The sequence below is a fragment of the Pecten maximus genome, chromosome 19, assembly GCF_902652985.1.
Source record: "Pecten maximus chromosome 19, xPecMax1.1, whole genome shotgun sequence".
Lineage (NCBI taxonomy): Eukaryota > Metazoa > Mollusca > Bivalvia > Pectinida > Pectinidae > Pecten > Pecten maximus.
In genome coordinates, this window is record NC_047033.1 from 273,959 (window position 1) to 293,209 (window position 19,251).

General features: G+C 38.7%; 1 protein-coding gene across 4 annotated transcripts in view; it reads left to right on the top strand.

Moving 5' to 3' along the window:
- Window positions 1–19,251, top strand: part of LOC117318005 (dynein heavy chain 7, axonemal-like) — an 89,295-nt gene that overhangs the window by 51,161 nt on the left and 18,883 nt on the right. For all 4 annotated transcript variants that reach the window (XM_033872974.1, XM_033872975.1, XM_033872976.1 and 1 more), the window contains 16 exons: window positions 111–253; window positions 1,832–2,083; window positions 3,813–3,927; window positions 4,268–4,431; window positions 4,733–4,886; window positions 6,094–6,285; window positions 6,565–6,831; window positions 6,977–7,255; window positions 7,552–7,797; window positions 9,130–9,222; window positions 10,022–10,198; window positions 12,392–12,553; window positions 12,897–13,097; window positions 17,229–17,390; window positions 17,891–18,076; window positions 18,497–18,634. In XM_033872974.1, coding sequence (XP_033728865.1) covers window positions 111–253; window positions 1,832–2,083; window positions 3,813–3,927; window positions 4,268–4,431; window positions 4,733–4,886; window positions 6,094–6,285; window positions 6,565–6,831; window positions 6,977–7,255; window positions 7,552–7,797; window positions 9,130–9,222; window positions 10,022–10,198; window positions 12,392–12,553; window positions 12,897–13,097; window positions 17,229–17,390; window positions 17,891–18,076; window positions 18,497–18,634 — 2,931 coding nt within the window. The remainder of the gene's footprint in view (window positions 1–110; window positions 254–1,831; window positions 2,084–3,812; window positions 3,928–4,267; window positions 4,432–4,732; window positions 4,887–6,093; window positions 6,286–6,564; window positions 6,832–6,976; window positions 7,256–7,551; window positions 7,798–9,129; window positions 9,223–10,021; window positions 10,199–12,391; window positions 12,554–12,896; window positions 13,098–17,228; window positions 17,391–17,890; window positions 18,077–18,496; window positions 18,635–19,251) is intronic.

Genomic DNA, 19,251 nt, shown 5'->3' on the forward strand with positions numbered 1-19,251 from the left:
TTTTTATAATGAAATAGTCTTTCCATTTAACTTTTTAATGGGTGTTCTAAAATAAATCTTGATGACCTTTAAGTCACCTCTTGACCTCTGTTGATATTTTAATTTCACAGGACAATATACCAGTAGCACACATGAAGCAGCTGCGTGCCAAGTACATGACTAATCCTGAGTTTGACCCAGACAAAGTTAGAAATGCCTCGACTGCCTGTGAAGGTCTGTGTAGATGGTGTTGCGCCATGGACACGTATGACAGGTGAGTCTAGATCAGTGACACGTATGACAGGTGAGTCTAGATCAGTGACGCGTATGACAGGTGAGTCTAGATCAGTGACGCGTACGACAGGTGAGTCTAGATCAGTGACGTGTACGACAGGTGAGTCTAGATCAGTGACACGTATGACAGGTGAGTCGAGATCAGTGACATGTACGACAGGTGAGTCTAGATCAGTGACACGTATGACAGGTGAGTCTAGATCAGTGACGTGTACGACAGGTGAGTCTAGATCAGTGACGTGTACGACAGGTGAGTCTAGATCAGTGACACGTATGACAGGTGAGTCTAGATCAGTGACGTGTACGACAGGTGAGTCTAGATCAGTGACGTGTACGACAGGTGAGTCTAGATCAGTGACGTGTACAACAGGTGAGTCTAGATCAGTGACGTGTACGACAGGTGAGTCTAGATCAGTGACGCGTACGACAGGTGAGTCTAGATCAGTGACGGGTACGACAGGTGAGTCTAGATCAGTGACGTGTACGACAGGTGAGTCTAGATCAGTGACACGTATGACAGGTGAGTCTAGATCAGTGACGTGTACGACAGGTGAGTCTAGATCAGTGACACGTATGACAGGTGAGTCTAGATCAGTGACACGTATGACAGGTGAGTCTAGATCAGTGACGTGTACGACAGGTGAGTCTAGATCAGTGACACGTATGACAGGTGAGTCTAGATCAGTGACGTGTACGACAGGTGAGTCTAGATCAGTGACACGTATGACAGGTGAGTCTAGATCAGTGACGCGTATGACAGGTGAGTCTAGATCAGTGACGTGTACGACAGGTGAGTCTAGATCAGTGACGTGTACGACAGGTGAGTCTAGATCAGTGACGCGTACGACAGGTGAGTCTAGATCAGTGACGTGTACGACAGGTGAGTCTAGATCAGTGACATGTACGACAGGTGAGTCTAGATCAGTGACATGTACGACAGGTGAGTCTAGATCAATGTTGTGTACGACAGGTGAGTCTAGATCAGTGACGTGTACGACAGGTGAGTCTAGATCAGTGACGTGTACGACAGGTGAGTCTAGATCAGTGACGTGTACGACAGGTGAGTCTAGCATAAAGCAAGTGCTGCTCCTCTGAGTTAAGATGTCAATATTAAGTGGAGGAGAGATTCCAGTTTGAGATCAACCTAAGTACATCCTAAACAATGATTGCTTGGTGGAAAAGATTGAGGTCTATACTATCTCTGGAGACACGTGTATTGATTGAACCTGTGGTGTTGATGACTGAACCTGTGGTGTTGATGACTGAACCTGTGGTGTTGATGACTGAACCTGTGGTGTTATGACTGAACCTGTGGTGTTGATGGCTGAACCTGTGGTGTTGATGACTGAACCTGTGGTGTTATGACTGAACCTGTGGTGTTGATGGCTGAACCTGTGGTGTTATGACTGAACCTGTGGTGTTGATGACTCTGGGAAGGGTTGGGTAGGGGCTCAGGTTTTGTACTATAACACTTAGCTGACACGTTTACTACTGAAATGTTTTATTCCATATTATACAGATTTGGATAATAATTAATTGACCTTTGATCTCCTTACAGAGTGGCTAAAGTTGTCGCTCCCAAGAAGATCAAACTAAAAGGAGCAGAATCAGAATTGGCGACTGCCATGGCCTCCCTGGAGAAAAAGCGAAGCTCGCTACGAGAGGTCCAAGACAAACTCGCAAAGCTGCAATCAACTCTTGAAAATAACAAGAAAAAGAAAGTGGACTTGGAGAACCAAGTAGACATGTGTACAAAGAAATTAGAGCGAGCAGAGCAACTGATCAGTGGACTGGGAGGAGAGAAAGATCGGTGAGGAATCTTATACTGTTAGATTCACATCCCAAGAGATGATTCTGTCTTCACTAGTTAGATAGGGTCAGGCTGTTTGTGTATTACCTATATATACAGATGGGGTCAGACTGTTTGTGTATTACCTTTATATTTATATCATTATTATCTCCCTTTATACAGATGGGGTCAGACTGTATGTGTATTACCTATATATACAGATGGGGTCAGACTGTTTGTGTATTACCTATATATGTACAGATGGGGTCAGACTGTTTGTGTATTACCTATATATACAGATGGGGTCAGACTGTTTGTGTATTACCTATATATACAGATGGGGTCAGACTGTTTGTGTATTACCTATATATACAGATGGGGTCAGACTGTTTGTGTATTACCTATATATACAGATGGGGTCAGACTGTTTGTGTATTACCTATATATACAGATGGGGTCAGACTGTATGTGTATTACCTATATAATATCATTATTATCTCCCTTTGCACAGATGGGGTCAGACTGTTTGTGTATTACCTATATATACAGATGAGGTCAGACTGTTTGTGTATTACCTATATATACAGATGGGGTCAGACTGTTTGTGTATTACCTATATATACAGATGGGGTCAGACTGTTTGTGTATTACCTATATATATACAGATGGGGTCAGACTGTTTGTGTATTACCTATATATACAGATGGGGTCAGACTGTTTGTGTATTACCTTTATATTTATATCATTATTATCTCCCTTTATACAGATGGGGTTAGACTGTATGTGTATTACCTATATATACAGATGGGGTCAGACTGTTTGTGTATTACCTATATATACAGATGGGGTCAGGCTGTTTGTGTATTACCTATATATACAGATGGGGTCAGACTGTATGTGTATTACCTATATATACAGATGGGGTCAGACTGTTTGTGTATTACCTATATATACAGATGGGGTCAGGCTGTTTGTGTATTACCTATATATACAGATGGGGTCAGACTGTATGTGTATTACCTATATATACAGATGGGGTCAGGCTGTTTGTGTATTACCTATATAATATCATTATTATCTCCCTTGCACAGATGGGGTCAGACTGTTTGTGTATTACCTATATATACAGATGGGGTCAGGCTGTTTGTGTATTACCTATATATACAGATGGGGTCAGACTGTATGTGTATTACCTATATATACAGATGGGGTCAGACTGTTTGTGTATTACCTATATATACAGATGGGGTCAGGCTGTTTGTGTATTACCTATATATACAGATGGGGTCAGACTGTATGTGTATTACCTATATATACAGATGGGGTCAGACTGTTTGTGTATTACCTATATATACAGATGGGGTCAGACTGTTTGTGTATTACCTATATATACAGATGGGGTCAGACTGTTTGTGTATTACCTTTATATTTATATCATTATTATCTCCCTTTATACAGATGGGGTCAGACTGTATGTGTATTACCTATATATACAGATGGGGTCAGACTGTTTGTGTATTACCTATATAATATCATTATTATCTCCCTTGTACAGATGGGGTCAGGCTGTTTGTGTATTACCTATATATACAGATGGGGTCAGACTGTTTGTGTATTACCTATATAATATCATTATTATCTCCCTTTATACAGATGAGGTCAGGCTGTTTGTGTATTACCTATATATAGATGGGGTCAGACTGTTTTCTGTATTACCTATATAATATCATTATTATCTCCCTTTATACAGATGGGGTCAGGCTGCGCATCGTCTCGGTATCCAGTACACAAACCTGACTGGCGATATTCTGGTCTCCTCTGGAATTGTTGCCTATCTGGGAACATTTACATCAGCCTTCAGACAGGTGAGATCTCCACAGCTTGATATATGTCCACCTAACAGTAATTAAGTGGTCTTTTTTAATTATTTTGTTATGTATGGTATAAATAAAATCTTCATCCCATATGAAATGGTGTGATAAATTATCTCAATATCTACCATGAGTTTTCTAAGACATTCTAACTATATGCTATACCATGTGGATGTCTTGTGCTATGAAGTTTGTCATTGATGGACACTCCACTATATTGATATAGTAAGGATGTAGATGTAACATCTACATACTGTTTTATTGGTCAGTGGAAGCTGTATTTATACCATTCATCTGTTATAAACTGATGGCTAACACCATTATACGTTTACAGGACCAGACCCAGAGCTGGATAGAGTCCATCAGAAGTAATGGTATTCCCTGTTCTAGCGATTTTTCTCTGATCAACACTCTCGGAGAACCGGTCAAGATTCGGGCTTGGAACATTGCTGGTCTCCCAACGGACAGCTTCTCAATAGAAAATGGAATCATGTTGTCGTAAGATTTTAATATTAAATTCACAGACTTAAAAGTTTAATAGGCACTCTTGAAAACGTGTTGATACTCTATTTTGAGAGTTGGCTAAATACTGTATTAAAGATGCCTGGAAGATTTTCAAGAGATCCTGAAATCATGTTAACATCTGTCCTCTCAATGGAGGAAGAATTTTTTTTTACTGTACATTTTTCTTGAATGCTTCAATGCTTTGTTAGGGTCAGCAGTCTTTTGCCACAGTAGTTTGTATGATATATTAAGAAGTCTTGTTCTCAATCTATTAATTTATGATTATTTATATCAGAAATGCCCGTCGTTGGCCACTAATGATTGATCCTCAAGGACAAGCCAACAAATGGATCAAAAATATGGAGAAGGCCAACAACCTTCATTGTATCAAACTCAGTGATGGTGACTTTGTGAGAACTCTGGAGAATTGCATCCAGTTCGGAACTCCGGTAAGACTATTTGGTGCATTTAAAAGTTGTTGTAACTTACTTACGTGCTGTAGATAATAGTAACATCCCATGTCTATCTCTTCTACTGTAAAATCTTACTTGTTTGGAACTTGCTTCCTTGTTAAGTATGATAACTAAACTAAAAGTTCTCTAGCTCTATAGGGTACAATCAGTAATTGTTTGAAGCACTTACTGGATAGAAATCTCTAAGAATCTATATGAATAAGCCAATGTTGATTACAGTTATGAATAAGCTGACGTTGATTACAGGTTCCCTTTATTTATAAATAAGCCAATGTTGTTTACAGTTATAAATAAGCTGATGTTAATTACAGGTTCCCTTTATTTATAAATAAGCCGATGTTGTTTACATTTATAAATAAGCTGATGTTGTTTACAGTTATAAATAAGTTGATGTTGTTTACAGTTATAAATAAGCTGATATTGTTTACAGTTATAAATAAGTTGATGTTGTTTACAGTTATAAATAAGCTGATATTGTTTACAGTTATAAATAAGCTGATATTGTTTACAGTTATAAATAAGCTGATATTGTTTACAGTTATAAATAAGCTGATATTGTTTACAGTTATAAATAAGCCGATGTTGTTTACAGTTATAAATAAGCTGATGTTGTTTACAGTTATAAATAAGTTGATGTTGTTTACAGTTATAAATAGTCCGATGTTGATTACAGGTTTCCCTTATTTATAAATAAGCCATGTTGTTTACAGTTATAAATAAGCTGATGTTGTTTACAGTTATAAATAAACTGTTGTTGTTTACAGTTATAAATAAGCTGATGTTGTTTAGTCATAAATAAGCTGATGTTAATTACAGGTTCCCCTTATTTATAAATAATCTGTTGTTGATTACAGTTATAAAAAAGCCGATGTTGATTACAGGTTCCCTTACTTGTAAATAAGCTGATGTTGTTTACAGTTATAAATAAGCTGATGTTGATTACAGGTTCCCCTTATTTATAAATAAGCCTATGTTGTTTACAGTTATAAATAATCCGATGTTGATTACAGGTTCCCCTTATTTATAAATAAGCCTATGTTGTTTACAGTTATAAATAAGCCTATGTTGGTTACAGTTATAAATAAGCCTATGTTGGTTACAGTTATAAATAAGCTGATGTTGTTTACAGTTATAAATAAGCCGATGTTGTTTACAGTTATAAATAAGCTGATGTTGTTTACAGGTCCTGTTGGAGAATGTACAGGAGGAGTTGGACCCTCTACTGGAGCCACTGCTGCTGAAACAGACCTTCAAACAGGGAGGCAGCATCTGTATCCGACTGGGAGACAGTACCATTGAGTACTCGCAGGACTTCAAATTCTACATCACAACAAAGCTACGAAATCCCCACTACCTCCCAGAGACCTCCGTAAAGGTATGGCCAGAGATACTAAAAAAAAAAACAAAATCGGAACTTGTACCACTTTTGAAAATAATTTCCAATCAAAACATTTTGGGCAGTTTAGTGTTATGTTTAGTGTTATAAAAACTGGTCTGGTTTATCATTCTAATAAGAGGTCAAGGTCACATATTGTTTGCTGTTCCCAGGTCAGATTTATTATAGTAAGAGGTCAAGGTCCTGTAATATTTACTGTACCCAGGTCAGGTTTATCTTTGTAAAAGGTCAAGGTCACATAATATTAACTGTTCCCAGGTCACACTGCTGAACTTTATGATCACCCCAGAGGGTTTGGAGGATCAGCTACTGGGTATCGTTGTCGCTAAGGAACGTCCAGAACTGGAGGAGGAAAAGAATGCCCTCATCATACAGAGTGCTAGCAACAAACGCCAACTGAAGGAAATTGAGGACAAGATCCTGGAAGTATTGTCATCTTCTGAAGGCAATATTTTAGAGGATGAAACAGCCATTAAGATTATGTCTTCATCCAAAACCTTGTCTGACGAGATTTCAGAAAAACAGGTACGTTTGGTCAAAGATTTCTAGATAGTCCTGAGTAAGACCTTTTTGTAGTGTGTACATAATTTGTATTTATACCTACTCAAACTCGCCTGTCTTGTAATGTTTTTATGCTGTCAGTATTGAAGAAATGTTTCTTTACTTTTAGGCAATTGCAGAGGAGACAGAACAGAAAATTGACAAAGCTCGTCTCGGCTACAAACCTATTGCCATCCATTCTACCATCTTGTTTTTCTCGATCGCTGATCTGGCCAATATTGAACCCATGTATCAGTATTCTCTTACCTGGTTTATCATGCTTTTTGGAATGTCGATCGAGAATGCAGAAAAATCAGATGACCTTACAGTACGGTTGCAAAATCTGCACAACCATTTCACCTATTCTCTGTACTGTAACATCTGTCGGTCACTGTTTGAGAAAGACAAGGTAAGATAATTCATCTAAGTTATCTCCCTTGTATGCAATAGAATATCGCTGACAAATCCCTTGTATTGTTACATTTTTTTGATAACTTTTATCATGGGATAGTTTCTACAAAATATTTCAATTTTATAACTAATAATAGCAAAATTTATTTCAATTTCTTGTACATACCAGTGGAGAAAAACCGGATTTATAAAATGATTTTTGAGATTTATAAAAAATTCATAAGTATTATTGGATTTTTGCCAGTATATATATTTTAAAAAACCCAAACTAAATGTAAATATTTTTTGTTTCAGCTGTTGTTTTCATTCTTGTTGGCTGTCAACATCCTGAAACATGACAAATTGATTAATGAAGAGGAATGGCGGTTCCTCCTGACTGGAGGAATAGGTCTAGACAACCCACACAGTAACCCTACCACTTGGTTACCATCAAAATCATGGGACGAGATGTGCCGTCTAGAAGATCTTGAACACTTCAAGGGAATTCGTCAAAAGTTCCTCACACAGAAGGACCAATGGAGGGAGATGTACGACTCACTGGTATGTGTTTCCTGATCCTGCCACGGGGAAAAGCTAATTCAGTTATTTTCTTTGTTGTCATACTTTATTGTGAGTGGGTGATTCCTTTGATTTTTAGCTCACCTGGTCCGAAGGACCAAGGTGAGCTTATGCCATACCGTGGCGTCCGTCGTCCGTCCGTCCGTCCGTCCGTCAACAATTGACTTATTTGACTTCTTCTTCATAACCGCTGATCGGAATTTGAACAAATTTGGTCAGAAGCATCCCTATGGGTAGGGGACTCAAAATTGTACAAATGATGGGGCTGACCCCCTGGGGGCCTCTGGGGCAGGGCCAAAAGGGGTCAATTTGGCGCTATTGATATAAACGACTTCTTCTCTGAAACCAAGCAATGGCTATCGCTCATATTTGCCTGGTAGCATCACTATGGGGTGGGGATTCAAAATTGTACAAATGATGGGGCTGACCCCCCATGGGCCTGAGGGGCGGGGCCAAATGTGGTCAATTGGGCTATATTGATATAAACGACTTCTTCTCTGAAACCGAGCAATGGCTGTCATTCATATTTGCTTGGTAGCATCACTATGGGGTGGGGATTCAAAATTGTACAAATGATGAGGCTGACCCCCCAGGGGCCTGAGGGGCGGGGCGAAATGTGGTCAATTGGGCTATATTGATATAAACGACTTCTTCTCTGAAACCGAGCAATGGCTGTCATTCATATTTGCTTGGTAGCATCACTATGGGGTGGGGATTCAAAATTGTACAAATGATGGGGCTGACCCCCCATGGGCCTGAGGGGCGGGGCCAAATGTGGTCAATTGGGCTATATTGATATAAACGACTTCTTCTCTGAAACCGGGCAATGGCTGTCGCTCATATTTGCCTGGTAGCATCATTATGGGTAGGGGATTCAAAATTGTAAAATGATTGGGCTGACTCCCCAGGGGCTTGAGGGGCGGGGCCGAATGTGGTCAGTCCGACTATATTGATATAAACGACTTCTTCTCTGAAACCGGGCAATGGCTGTCGCTCATATTTGCCTAGTAGCATCATTATGGGGTGGGGATTTAAAATTGTACAAATGATTTTTTTTTGATGGGACAAGCATCATTCTTGTTTCATATCTCATGAAACCAGGTGAGCGATACAGGCCCTCTGGGCCTCTTGTTTAAGAACAATCTCAAAGTCTTCATGTTATACCTCTCTACCACCATTTACATTGTACTTTGTATTTTCTATAATTTTCTCATGTACATCATTATTTGATCTCCACTTAATTTGATTTGATAAAAGGATATTTGTAAGTTTTTGTCCTGGTTTTATGCAGTATGTTGTGTAAACTGTTTTTAGGAGCCCCAACATGCTAAAATGGCTGGAGATTGGGAAGAAAAACTCCAAATGTTCCAGAAGATGCTTGTTCTCCGATGTCTTCGTCCAGATAAGGTAATTCACTGACGTCACTTGAACTGTACACATGTACTAAAACTCATTGGGGAAGGAAAATTATTGAACAGAAAAAATAAGTTTTCAATCCAATTAGATGTATTTTATAGACTTAAAATTCAGCAGAACTTGTTACTAATACAATTTAGCCTGACTAGTCTATAGAACATGTAATTAATACAGTGTAGCCTGACTAGTCTATAGAACATGTAATTAATACAGTGTAGCCTGACTAGTCTATAGAACATGTAATTAATACAGTGTAGGTAGCCTGACTAGTCTATAGAACATGTAATTAATACAGTGTAGCCTGACTAGTCTATAGAACATGTAATTAATACCGTGTAGCCTGACTAGTCTATAGAACATGTAATTAATACAGTGTAGCCTGACTAGTCTATAGAACATGTAATTAATACAGTGTAGCCTGACTAGTCTATAGAACATGTAATTAATACAGTGTAGGTAGCCTGACTAGTCTATAGAACATGTAATTAATACCGTGTAGCCTGACTAGTCTATAGAACATGTAATTAATACAGTGTAGCCTGACTTGTCTATAGAACATGTAATTAATACAGTGTAGCCTGACTAGTCTATAGGACATGTAATTAATACCGTGTAGCCTGACTAGTCTATAGAACATGTAATTAATACAGTGTAGCCTGACTTGTCTATAGAACATGTAATTAATACAGTGTAGCCTGACTCTGACCTTGTTACAGCTTGTATTTTTGATTTCCACTTTAAACCTTTACAAACAAATTTTACTGAATTTACTTATTACTTCATTTACCAGGTTGTCCCAGCTGTCCAGGTTTTTGTAGCAGAGAAAATCGGAAAGAAGTTCATCGAACCTCCTCCTTTTGATCTCCCCAAAGCTTTTGCTGACAGTACATGTGGCGCCCCGCTCATCTTCATTCTGTCTCCTGGTGCAGATCCTATGTCATCTCTTCTCAAGTTCGCTGATGATCAGGTGGGTACACCTGTACTGATGATTCCTCCTGGCTTGTCAGTAGTCATTGTTTACACAGAGTCACCTCTCAGGGAGAGTTCAATAAATGGTGTACTTTTTAAACTCATTCCTCCTGACTTGTCAGTAGTCTCCTGTCTTGTCAGTGGTCTCCTGACTTGTCAGTAGTCTCCTGTCTTGTCAGTAGTCTCCTGGCTTGTCAGTGGTCTCCTGGCTTGTCAGTAGTCTCCTGACTTGTCAGTAGTCCCCTGGTTTGTCAGTAGTCTCCTGGCTTGTCAGTAGTCTCCTGGCTTGTCAGTGGTCTCCTGTCTTGTCAGTAGTCTCCTGGCTTGTCAGTGGTCTCCTGGCTTGTCAGTAGTCTCCTGGCTTGTCAGTAGTCTCCTGGCTTGTCAGTAGTCTCCTGTCTTGACAGTAGTCTCCTGGCTTGTCAGTAGTCTCCTGACTTGTCAGTAGTCTCCTGGCTTGTCAGTAGTGTCCTGGCTTGTCAGTAGTCTCCTGTCTTGTCAGTAGTCTCCTGGCTTGTCAGTAGTCTCCTGGCTTGTCAGTAGTCTCCTGGCTTGTCAGTAGTCTCCTGACTTGTCAGTAGTCTCCTGGTTTGTCAGTAGTCTCCTGACTTGTCAGTGGTCTCCTGGCTTGTCAGTGGTCTCATGGCTTGTCAGTAGTCTCCTGGCTTGTCAGTAGTGTCCTGGCTTGTCAGTAGTCTCCTGTCTTGTCAGTAGTCCCCTGGCTTGTCAGTAGTCTCCTGGCTTGTCAGTAGTTTCCTGACTTGTCAGTAGTGTCCTGGCTTGTCAGTAGTGTCCTGGCTTGTCAGTAGTCTCCTGGCTTGTCAGTAGTCTCCTGGCTTGTCAGTAGTCTCCTGGCTTGTCAGTAGTGTCCTGACTTGTCAGTAGTCTCCTGGCTTGTCAGTAGTCTCCTGACTTGTAAGTAGTCTCCTGGCTTGTCAGTAGTCTCCTGGCTTGTCAGTAGTCTCCTGGCTTGTCAGTAGTCTCCTGACTTGTCAGTAGTCTCCTGGCTTGTCAGTAGTCTCCTGGCTTGTCAGTAGTCTCCTGGTTTGTCAGTGGTCTCCAGGCTTGTCAGTGGTCTCCTGGCTTGTCAGTAGTCTCCTGGCTTGTCAGTAGTCTCCTGGCTTGTCAGTAGTGTCCTGTCTTGTCAGTGGTCTCCTGGCTTGTCAGTAGTCTCCTGACTTGTCAGTAGTCTCCTGGCTTGTCAGTAGTCTCCTGGCTTGTCAGTAGTCTCATGGCTTGTCAGTAGTCTCATGGCTTGTCAGTAGTCTCCTGGCTTGTCAGTAGTGTCCTGACTTGTCAGTAGTCTCCTGGCTTGTCAGTAGTCTCCTGACTTGTCAGTAGTCTCCTGGCTTGTCAGTAGTGTCCTGGCTTGTCAGTAGTCTCCTGGCTTGTCAGTAGTCTCATGGCTTGTCAGTAGTGTCCTGGCTTGTCAGTAGTCTCCTGACTTGTCAGTAGTCTCCTGGCTTGTCAGTAGTGTCCTGACTTGTCAGTGGTCTCCTGGCTTGTCAGTAGTCTCCTGGCTTGTCAGTGGTCTCCTGGCTTGTCAGTAGTCTCCTGGCTTGTCAGTGGTCTCCTGGCTTGTCAGTAGTCTCCTGGCTTGTCAGTGGTCTCCTGACTTGTCAGTAGTCTCCTGGCTTGTCAGTAGTCATTGTTTACACCGAGTCACCTCTCAGGGAGAGTTCAATAAATGGTGTACTCTCAAAACTTTCACTTTTAGAAGTGGTAATTAATTTGATGATTTTATGAAGAATTGATGGTTTATATATATATTCTAATCAGTAAATTATTTTCATAATAATGGAGAAAATCATGCAGCATTATTGCTGCCAGACTTATTATTTGTTATATTCCAAAAGCTTTTAAATAATTAAGAGACAATACGATTGTTGGATGATAATAGATTCTTACACCTACATATACCTTTTGTGGTATGAAGAGAAATAACCCTCAATCTCTTTATCTTTGTATGAAGCCTTGTAATATTGACCAGGAATTTTGTGCACAAAGTCGGATATTGGTTTATAGAATATTAATATTAATAGTCTTCTTCAAATTTTTGCAAAACACATGGTGTTTGTGTTTATTATACTGTTAAGCCAAATATGACAATCTTAAACTCCACTTTCAATGATTTATCCCAGCAAAGAATTTTTTTCACCATTTTTAAATTACATAATGATGCAATCTTTAGGGATTTGGTGGGGCCAAGTTTGACTCCCTGTCTCTCGGACAAGGTCAGGGGCCGATCGCCATCAAGATGATCCAGAAGGGAGTGAAGGAGGGAACATGGGTGATGTTACAGAACTGTCATTTGGCACCGTCATGGATGCCTACCCTGGAGAAAATTTGTGAAGTAAGACACTAAACAAACAAGTGTAATGTAGTTATTTTTTTGCTGTAAGTTTGAAATTAGAAATTGAAAATAGATATTATCTCTGCAGATTTTTATCACATACTTTAGATTGATAAATTATAACTTTTTTGGCTTCTCCTTGTGTGTATTTCCAGCTTAAAATATATCTGATACTTTGGGTAACAACATAACCCCCTAGGTAATCTATCATCAGAATGTTGTTTCCTTTGTAGTGACTGAAAACAGATACTTTATCAGGGTAGTCAACAATTCCCAGAATGTGACATAAATAGAAGATACTAATAAATGTTGACATATTTAAAATTGGGATTTTTCTTCGTAGGATCTGAATCCAGATCAGACTCACCCTGACTTCCGTATGTGGCTGACCAGTTATCCTGCCTCGTTCTTCCCTGTGTCCATACTGCAGAATGGAGTGAAGATGACCAATGAGCCGCCCAAAGGCTTGAGATTCAACGTCCTACGGTCATACTTGACTAACCCCATTTCTGACCCGGAGTTTTTCTCTGCTGTCAAGAATCAGGTAAGTCATGAATATCAGAACTAGGATCAAACTCTGAATTATTTTACACTTTCAGGAAACAATTTTTTATGAACTGATTATAATCAATGTTACAGCTGGTCACTTCAGATCTTACTATAAACTATAGGGAGTTACATCAACAACTGTACAAACGGGGGATTTTATTATCGTTTTCTGTTAGACAGTCCATATAACCATTCTATATATGGTTTACTGATGGTATGTTAGACAGTCCATATAACCATTCTATATATGGTTTACTGACGGTATGTTAGACAGTCCATATAACCATTCTATATATGGTTTACTGACGGTATGTTAGACAGTCCATATAACCATTCTATATATGGTTTACTGACGGTATATGTTAGACAGTCCATATAACCATTCTATATATGGTTTACTGATGGTATGTTAGACAGTCCATATAACCATTCTATATATGGTTTACTGACGGTATGTTAGACAGTCCATATAACCATTCTATATATGGTTTACTGACAGTATGTTAGACAGTCCATATAACCGTTCTATATATGGTTTACTGATGGTATGTTAGACAGTCTATATAACCATTCTATATATGGTTTACTGACGGTATGTTAGACAGTCCATATAACCATTCTATATATGGTTTACTCACAGTATGTTAGACAGTCCATGTGACCATTCTATATATGGTTTACTGACGGTATGTTAGACAGTCCATGTAACCATTCTATATATGGTTTACTCACAGTATGTTAGACAGTCCATATAACCATTCTATATATGGTTTACTCACAGTATGTTAGACAGTCCATGTGACCATTCTATATATGGTTTACTGACGGTATGTTAGACAGTCCATATAACCATTCTATATATGGTTTACTGACAGTATGTTAGACAGTCCATATAACCATTCTATATATGGTTTACTGACGGTATGTTAGACAGTCCATATAACCATTCTATATATGGTTTACTGACGGTATGTTAGACAGTCCATATAACCATTCTATATATGGTTTACTGACGGTATGTTAGACAGTCCATATAACCATTCTATATATGGTTTACTGACGGTATGTTAGACAGTCCATATAACCATTCTATATATGGTTTACTGACGGTATGTTAGACAGTCCATATAACCATTCTATATATGGTTTACTGACGGTATGTTAGACAGTCCATATAACCATTCTATATATGGTTTACTGACGGTATGTTAGACAGTCCATATAACCATTCTATATATGGTTTACTCACAGTATGTTAGACAGTCCATATAACCATTCTATATATGGTTTACTGACGGTATGTTAGACAGTCCATGTAACCATTCTATATATGGTTTACTGACGGTATGTTAGACAGTCCATATAACCATTCTATATATGGTTTACTGACGGTATGTTAGACAGTCCATGTGACCATTCTATATATGGTTTACTGACAGTATGTTAGACAGTCCATGTAACCATTCTATATATGGTTTACTGACGGTATGTTAGACAGTCCATATAACCATTCTATATATGGTTTACTGACGGTATGTTAGACAGTCCATATAACCATTCTATATATGGTTTACTCACAGTATGTGTTAGACAGTCCATATAACCATTCTATATATGGTTTACTGACGGTATGTTAGACAGTCCATATAACCATTCTATATATGGTTTACTCACGGTATGTTAGACAGTCCATATAACCATTCTATATATGGTTTACTGACAGTATATGTTAGACAGTCCATGTGACCATTCTATATATGGTTTACTGACAGTATGTTAGACAGTCCATATAACCATTCTATATATGGTTTACTGACGGTATGTTAGACAGTCCATATAACCATTCTATATATGGTTTACTGACGGTATGTTAGACAGTCCATATAACCATTCTATATATGGTTTACTGACAGTATGTTAGACAGTCCATATAACCATTCTATATATGGTTTACTGACGGTATGTTAGACAGTCCATATAACCATTCTATATATGGTTTACTCACAGTATGTTAGACAGTCCATGTGACCATTCTATATATGGTTTACTGACGGTATGTTAGACAGTCCATATAACCATTCTATATATGGTTTACTGACAGTATGTTAGACAGTCCATATAACCATTCTATATATGGTTTACTGACGGTATGTTAGACAGTCCATATAACCATTCTATATATGGTTTACTGACGGTATGTTAGACAGTCCATATAACCATTCTATATATGGTTTACTGACAGTATGTTAGACAGTCCATATAACCATTCTATATATGGTTTACTGACGGTATGTTAGACAGTCCATATAACCATTCTATATATGGTTTACTGACGGTATGTTAGACAGTCCATATAACCATTCTATATATGGTTTACTGACAGTATGTTAGACAGTCCATATAACCATTCTATATATGGTTTACTGACGGTATGTTAGACAGTCCATATAACCATTCTATATATGGTTTACTGACGGTATGTTAGACAGTCCATATAACCATTCTATATATGGTTTACTCACAGTATGTTAGACAGTCCATATAACCATTCTATATATGGTTTACTCACGGTATGTTAGACAGTCCATATAACCATTCTATATATAGTTTACTGACGGTATGTTAGACAGTCCATATAACCATTCTATATATGGTTTACTGACAGTATGTTAGACAGTCCATATAACCATTCTATATATGGTTTACTGACGGTATGTTAGACAGTCCATATAACCATTCTACATATGGTTTACTGACGGTATGTTAGACAGTCCATATAACCATTCTATATATGGTTTACTGACAGTATATGTTAGACAGTCCATGTGACCATTCTATATATGGTTTACTGACGGTATGTTAGACAGTCCATATAACCATTCTATATATGGTTTACTGACGGTATGTTAGACAGTCCATATAACCATTCTATATATGGTTTACTGACAGTATGTTAGACAGTCCATGTGACCATTCTATATATGGTTTACTGACGGTATGTAAGACAGTCCATATAACCATTCTATATATGGTTTACTGACAGTATATGTTAGACAGTCCATGTGACCATTCTATATATGGTTTACTGACGGTATGTTAGACAGTCCATATAACCATTCTATATATGGTTTACTGACGGTATGTTAGACAGTCCATATAACCATTCTATATATGGTTTACTGACAGTATGTTAGACAGTCCATGTGACCATTCTATATATGGTTTACTGACGGTATGTAAGACAGTCCATATAACCATTCTATATATGGTTTACTGACAGTATGTTAGACAGTCCATATAACCATTCTATATATGGTTTACTGACGGTATGTTAGACAGTCCATATAACCATTCTATATATGGTTTACTGACGGTATGTTAGACAGTCCATGTGACCATTCTATATATGGTTTACTCACAGTATGTTAGACAGTCCATATAACCATTCTATATATGGTTTACTGATGGTATGTTAGACAGTCCATATAACCATTCTATATATGGTTTACTGACAGTATGTTAGACAGTCCATATAACCATTCTATATATGGTTTACTGACGGTATGTTAGACAGTCCATATAACCATTCTATATATGGTTTACTGACGGTATGTTAGACAGTCCATATAACCATTCTATATATGGTTTACTGACGGTATGTTAGACAGTCCATATAACCATTCTATATATGGTTTACTGACGGTATGTTAGACAGTCCATATAACCATTCTATATATGGTTTACTGACGGTATGTTAGACAGTCCATATAACCATTCTATATATGGTTTACTGACAGTATGTTAGACAGTCCATATAACCATTCTATATATGGTTTACTGACGGTATGTTAGACAGTCCATGTGACCATTCTATATATGGTTTACTGACGGTATGTTAGACAGTCCATATAACCATTCTATATATGGTTTACTGACAGTATGTTAGACAGTCCATATAACCATTCTATATATGGTTTACTGACGGTATGTTAGACAGTCCATGTAACCATTCTATATATGGTTTACTGACGGTATGTTAGACAGTCCATATAACCGTTCTATATATGGTTTACTGACAGTATGTTAGACAGTCCATATAACCATTCTATATATGTTTTACTCACAGTATGCTTGGAAGAAGCTTTTGTTTGGTCTGTGTTTCTTCCACGGAATCGTTCAAGAGAGAAGGAAGTTTGGACCTCTAGGCTGGAACAACCCGTACGAATTCAACGAGACAGATTTACGTATCAGTGTGCAGCAGTTGGCCATGTACCTGAACGAGTATGAGGTAAGTGGGACAGTTTCACACTCAAACTTTGCACTTTCTCTCCTCACTAGCGGATTCAGGGGGAGTGGGGGGGGGGGGGGGTCCTGGGGGTCTCCCCTTTTTTCGGATGAGCAAAATTTTTTTATAGCCTTCAAAAAAAAACGCCTATACCAAACACCCCCACCACCACCACCACCCGCTTATCGAAAATCTTATCCCTGAAAGATTGCAAAATTTCCTAATTTCATTTTCTGAAATAATTTTGGCTCCCAGACCCCTCGCCAAAAAAATTTGGCTTGCGCCTATGGCGCTCGCATTACCACTATATTACTGGACCCCCCTCCCTCCTTTTCAAATTCCTGGATCCGCGCCTGCTCCTCACTGGTAAATGTACTCGGATCTATAATATCCTCATGGGTAAATGTACTCAGATCTATAATATCCTCACTGGTAAATGTACTCAAATCTATAGAAAAAAATCTATTAGATATTGTCCTATACAGAGCCTCTTTTGCCTACAGGATATCCAGTACGATGCTATCAATTACCTGACTGGGGAGTGTAACTATGGAGGCCGTGTAACAGACGAGTGGGATCGTCGTACGCTGCACAGCATCCTCGACAAGTTCTACAGCACCAGTATCATTGAGGACAAGAATTACAAGTTTGATGAGACTGGCGATTATTACTCACCAAATGACCTTGATGTAAGTCCTGGTGACAGAGTAAAGACAAATATGAACATGGACGTGTAATATTGTGATTGTGTTCATATTCATGCAGTCACTCTGCATCCTCGAAGGTCTCCATGACGACAAATCTTACACAATATTGCATATAAGCACGTTGTTGGCTCCTCTCCCCCAAAATACGGGGAAGTTATTATCAATGTCCTCTCAGTTCTATCTTGATGAATGCTACTTTACACATGTATCTAACCTCTAAATTTGAATTTAGAGTTAAATTCCTTTCAATTTTCTATATCCAATACATAAGCTTTGTCAAATCAAGATTTCCACTCATAAACTACCCTGTTCCTGGTTTCTAACACTTCTATATGATGTGTAGTGGGGTTAAGTCCCAGATCTGTTTATGTAAGGAACTTATGCCTCAACTTATCACTCCAGTATGATGGTACCCTGGAGTTCATCCGTAACCTGCCACTGAACTCGAAGCCAGGAATCTTCGGTATGAACGACAATGCTGACATCACTAAGGACCAGGGAGAGACACGCCTCCTGTTCAACAATATCCTCCTGACACAGGTAGGCACCACATTCAATTCCTTATTGTGTAACCTTACCCCAGGCAGTGATCAATGGTGTCCACAGAGCTTCAATCCAACCTTGTTAGTACCTTTATAAGGATGTCCGACATATAAGTTGTTGAATTAATTGCCACATTTTTTTAATAGTCACACCTGTTTTTGTTTTTTTGGTTTGATTTTCACATTTAATCCAGAGTTTGGTTAATATTTGGAATCATATATGTGTCATGAGTTCGTTTAAAGTCCATAAAACTTTTCATGGAAAAAAGAAAAAAATGTCCTAACCAGTCATTATGAGTAATAATGGAGGAAAATAAAGAAATTAAAGAAATTATTTTAAGGTTAAGTCTTTATATTAAAATTGATATTTATTGGAATCTTTGCTGGACTTTAAGTGGACTTTTAGTCTCCATAGTAATATTTTTGGTGATTGTTTCTCATATAATTTTGCATTGATTTGGAGGATCTGTCAGAAATGTTCTATATTATCCTGCATTAATGTTGGGGCCAACACACAGGGTGGGGCTTACAACAGGGCAGGGCTTACTACAGGGTGGGGCTTACTACAGGGCGGGGCTTACTACAGGGTGGGGCTTACTACAGGGCGGGGCTTAC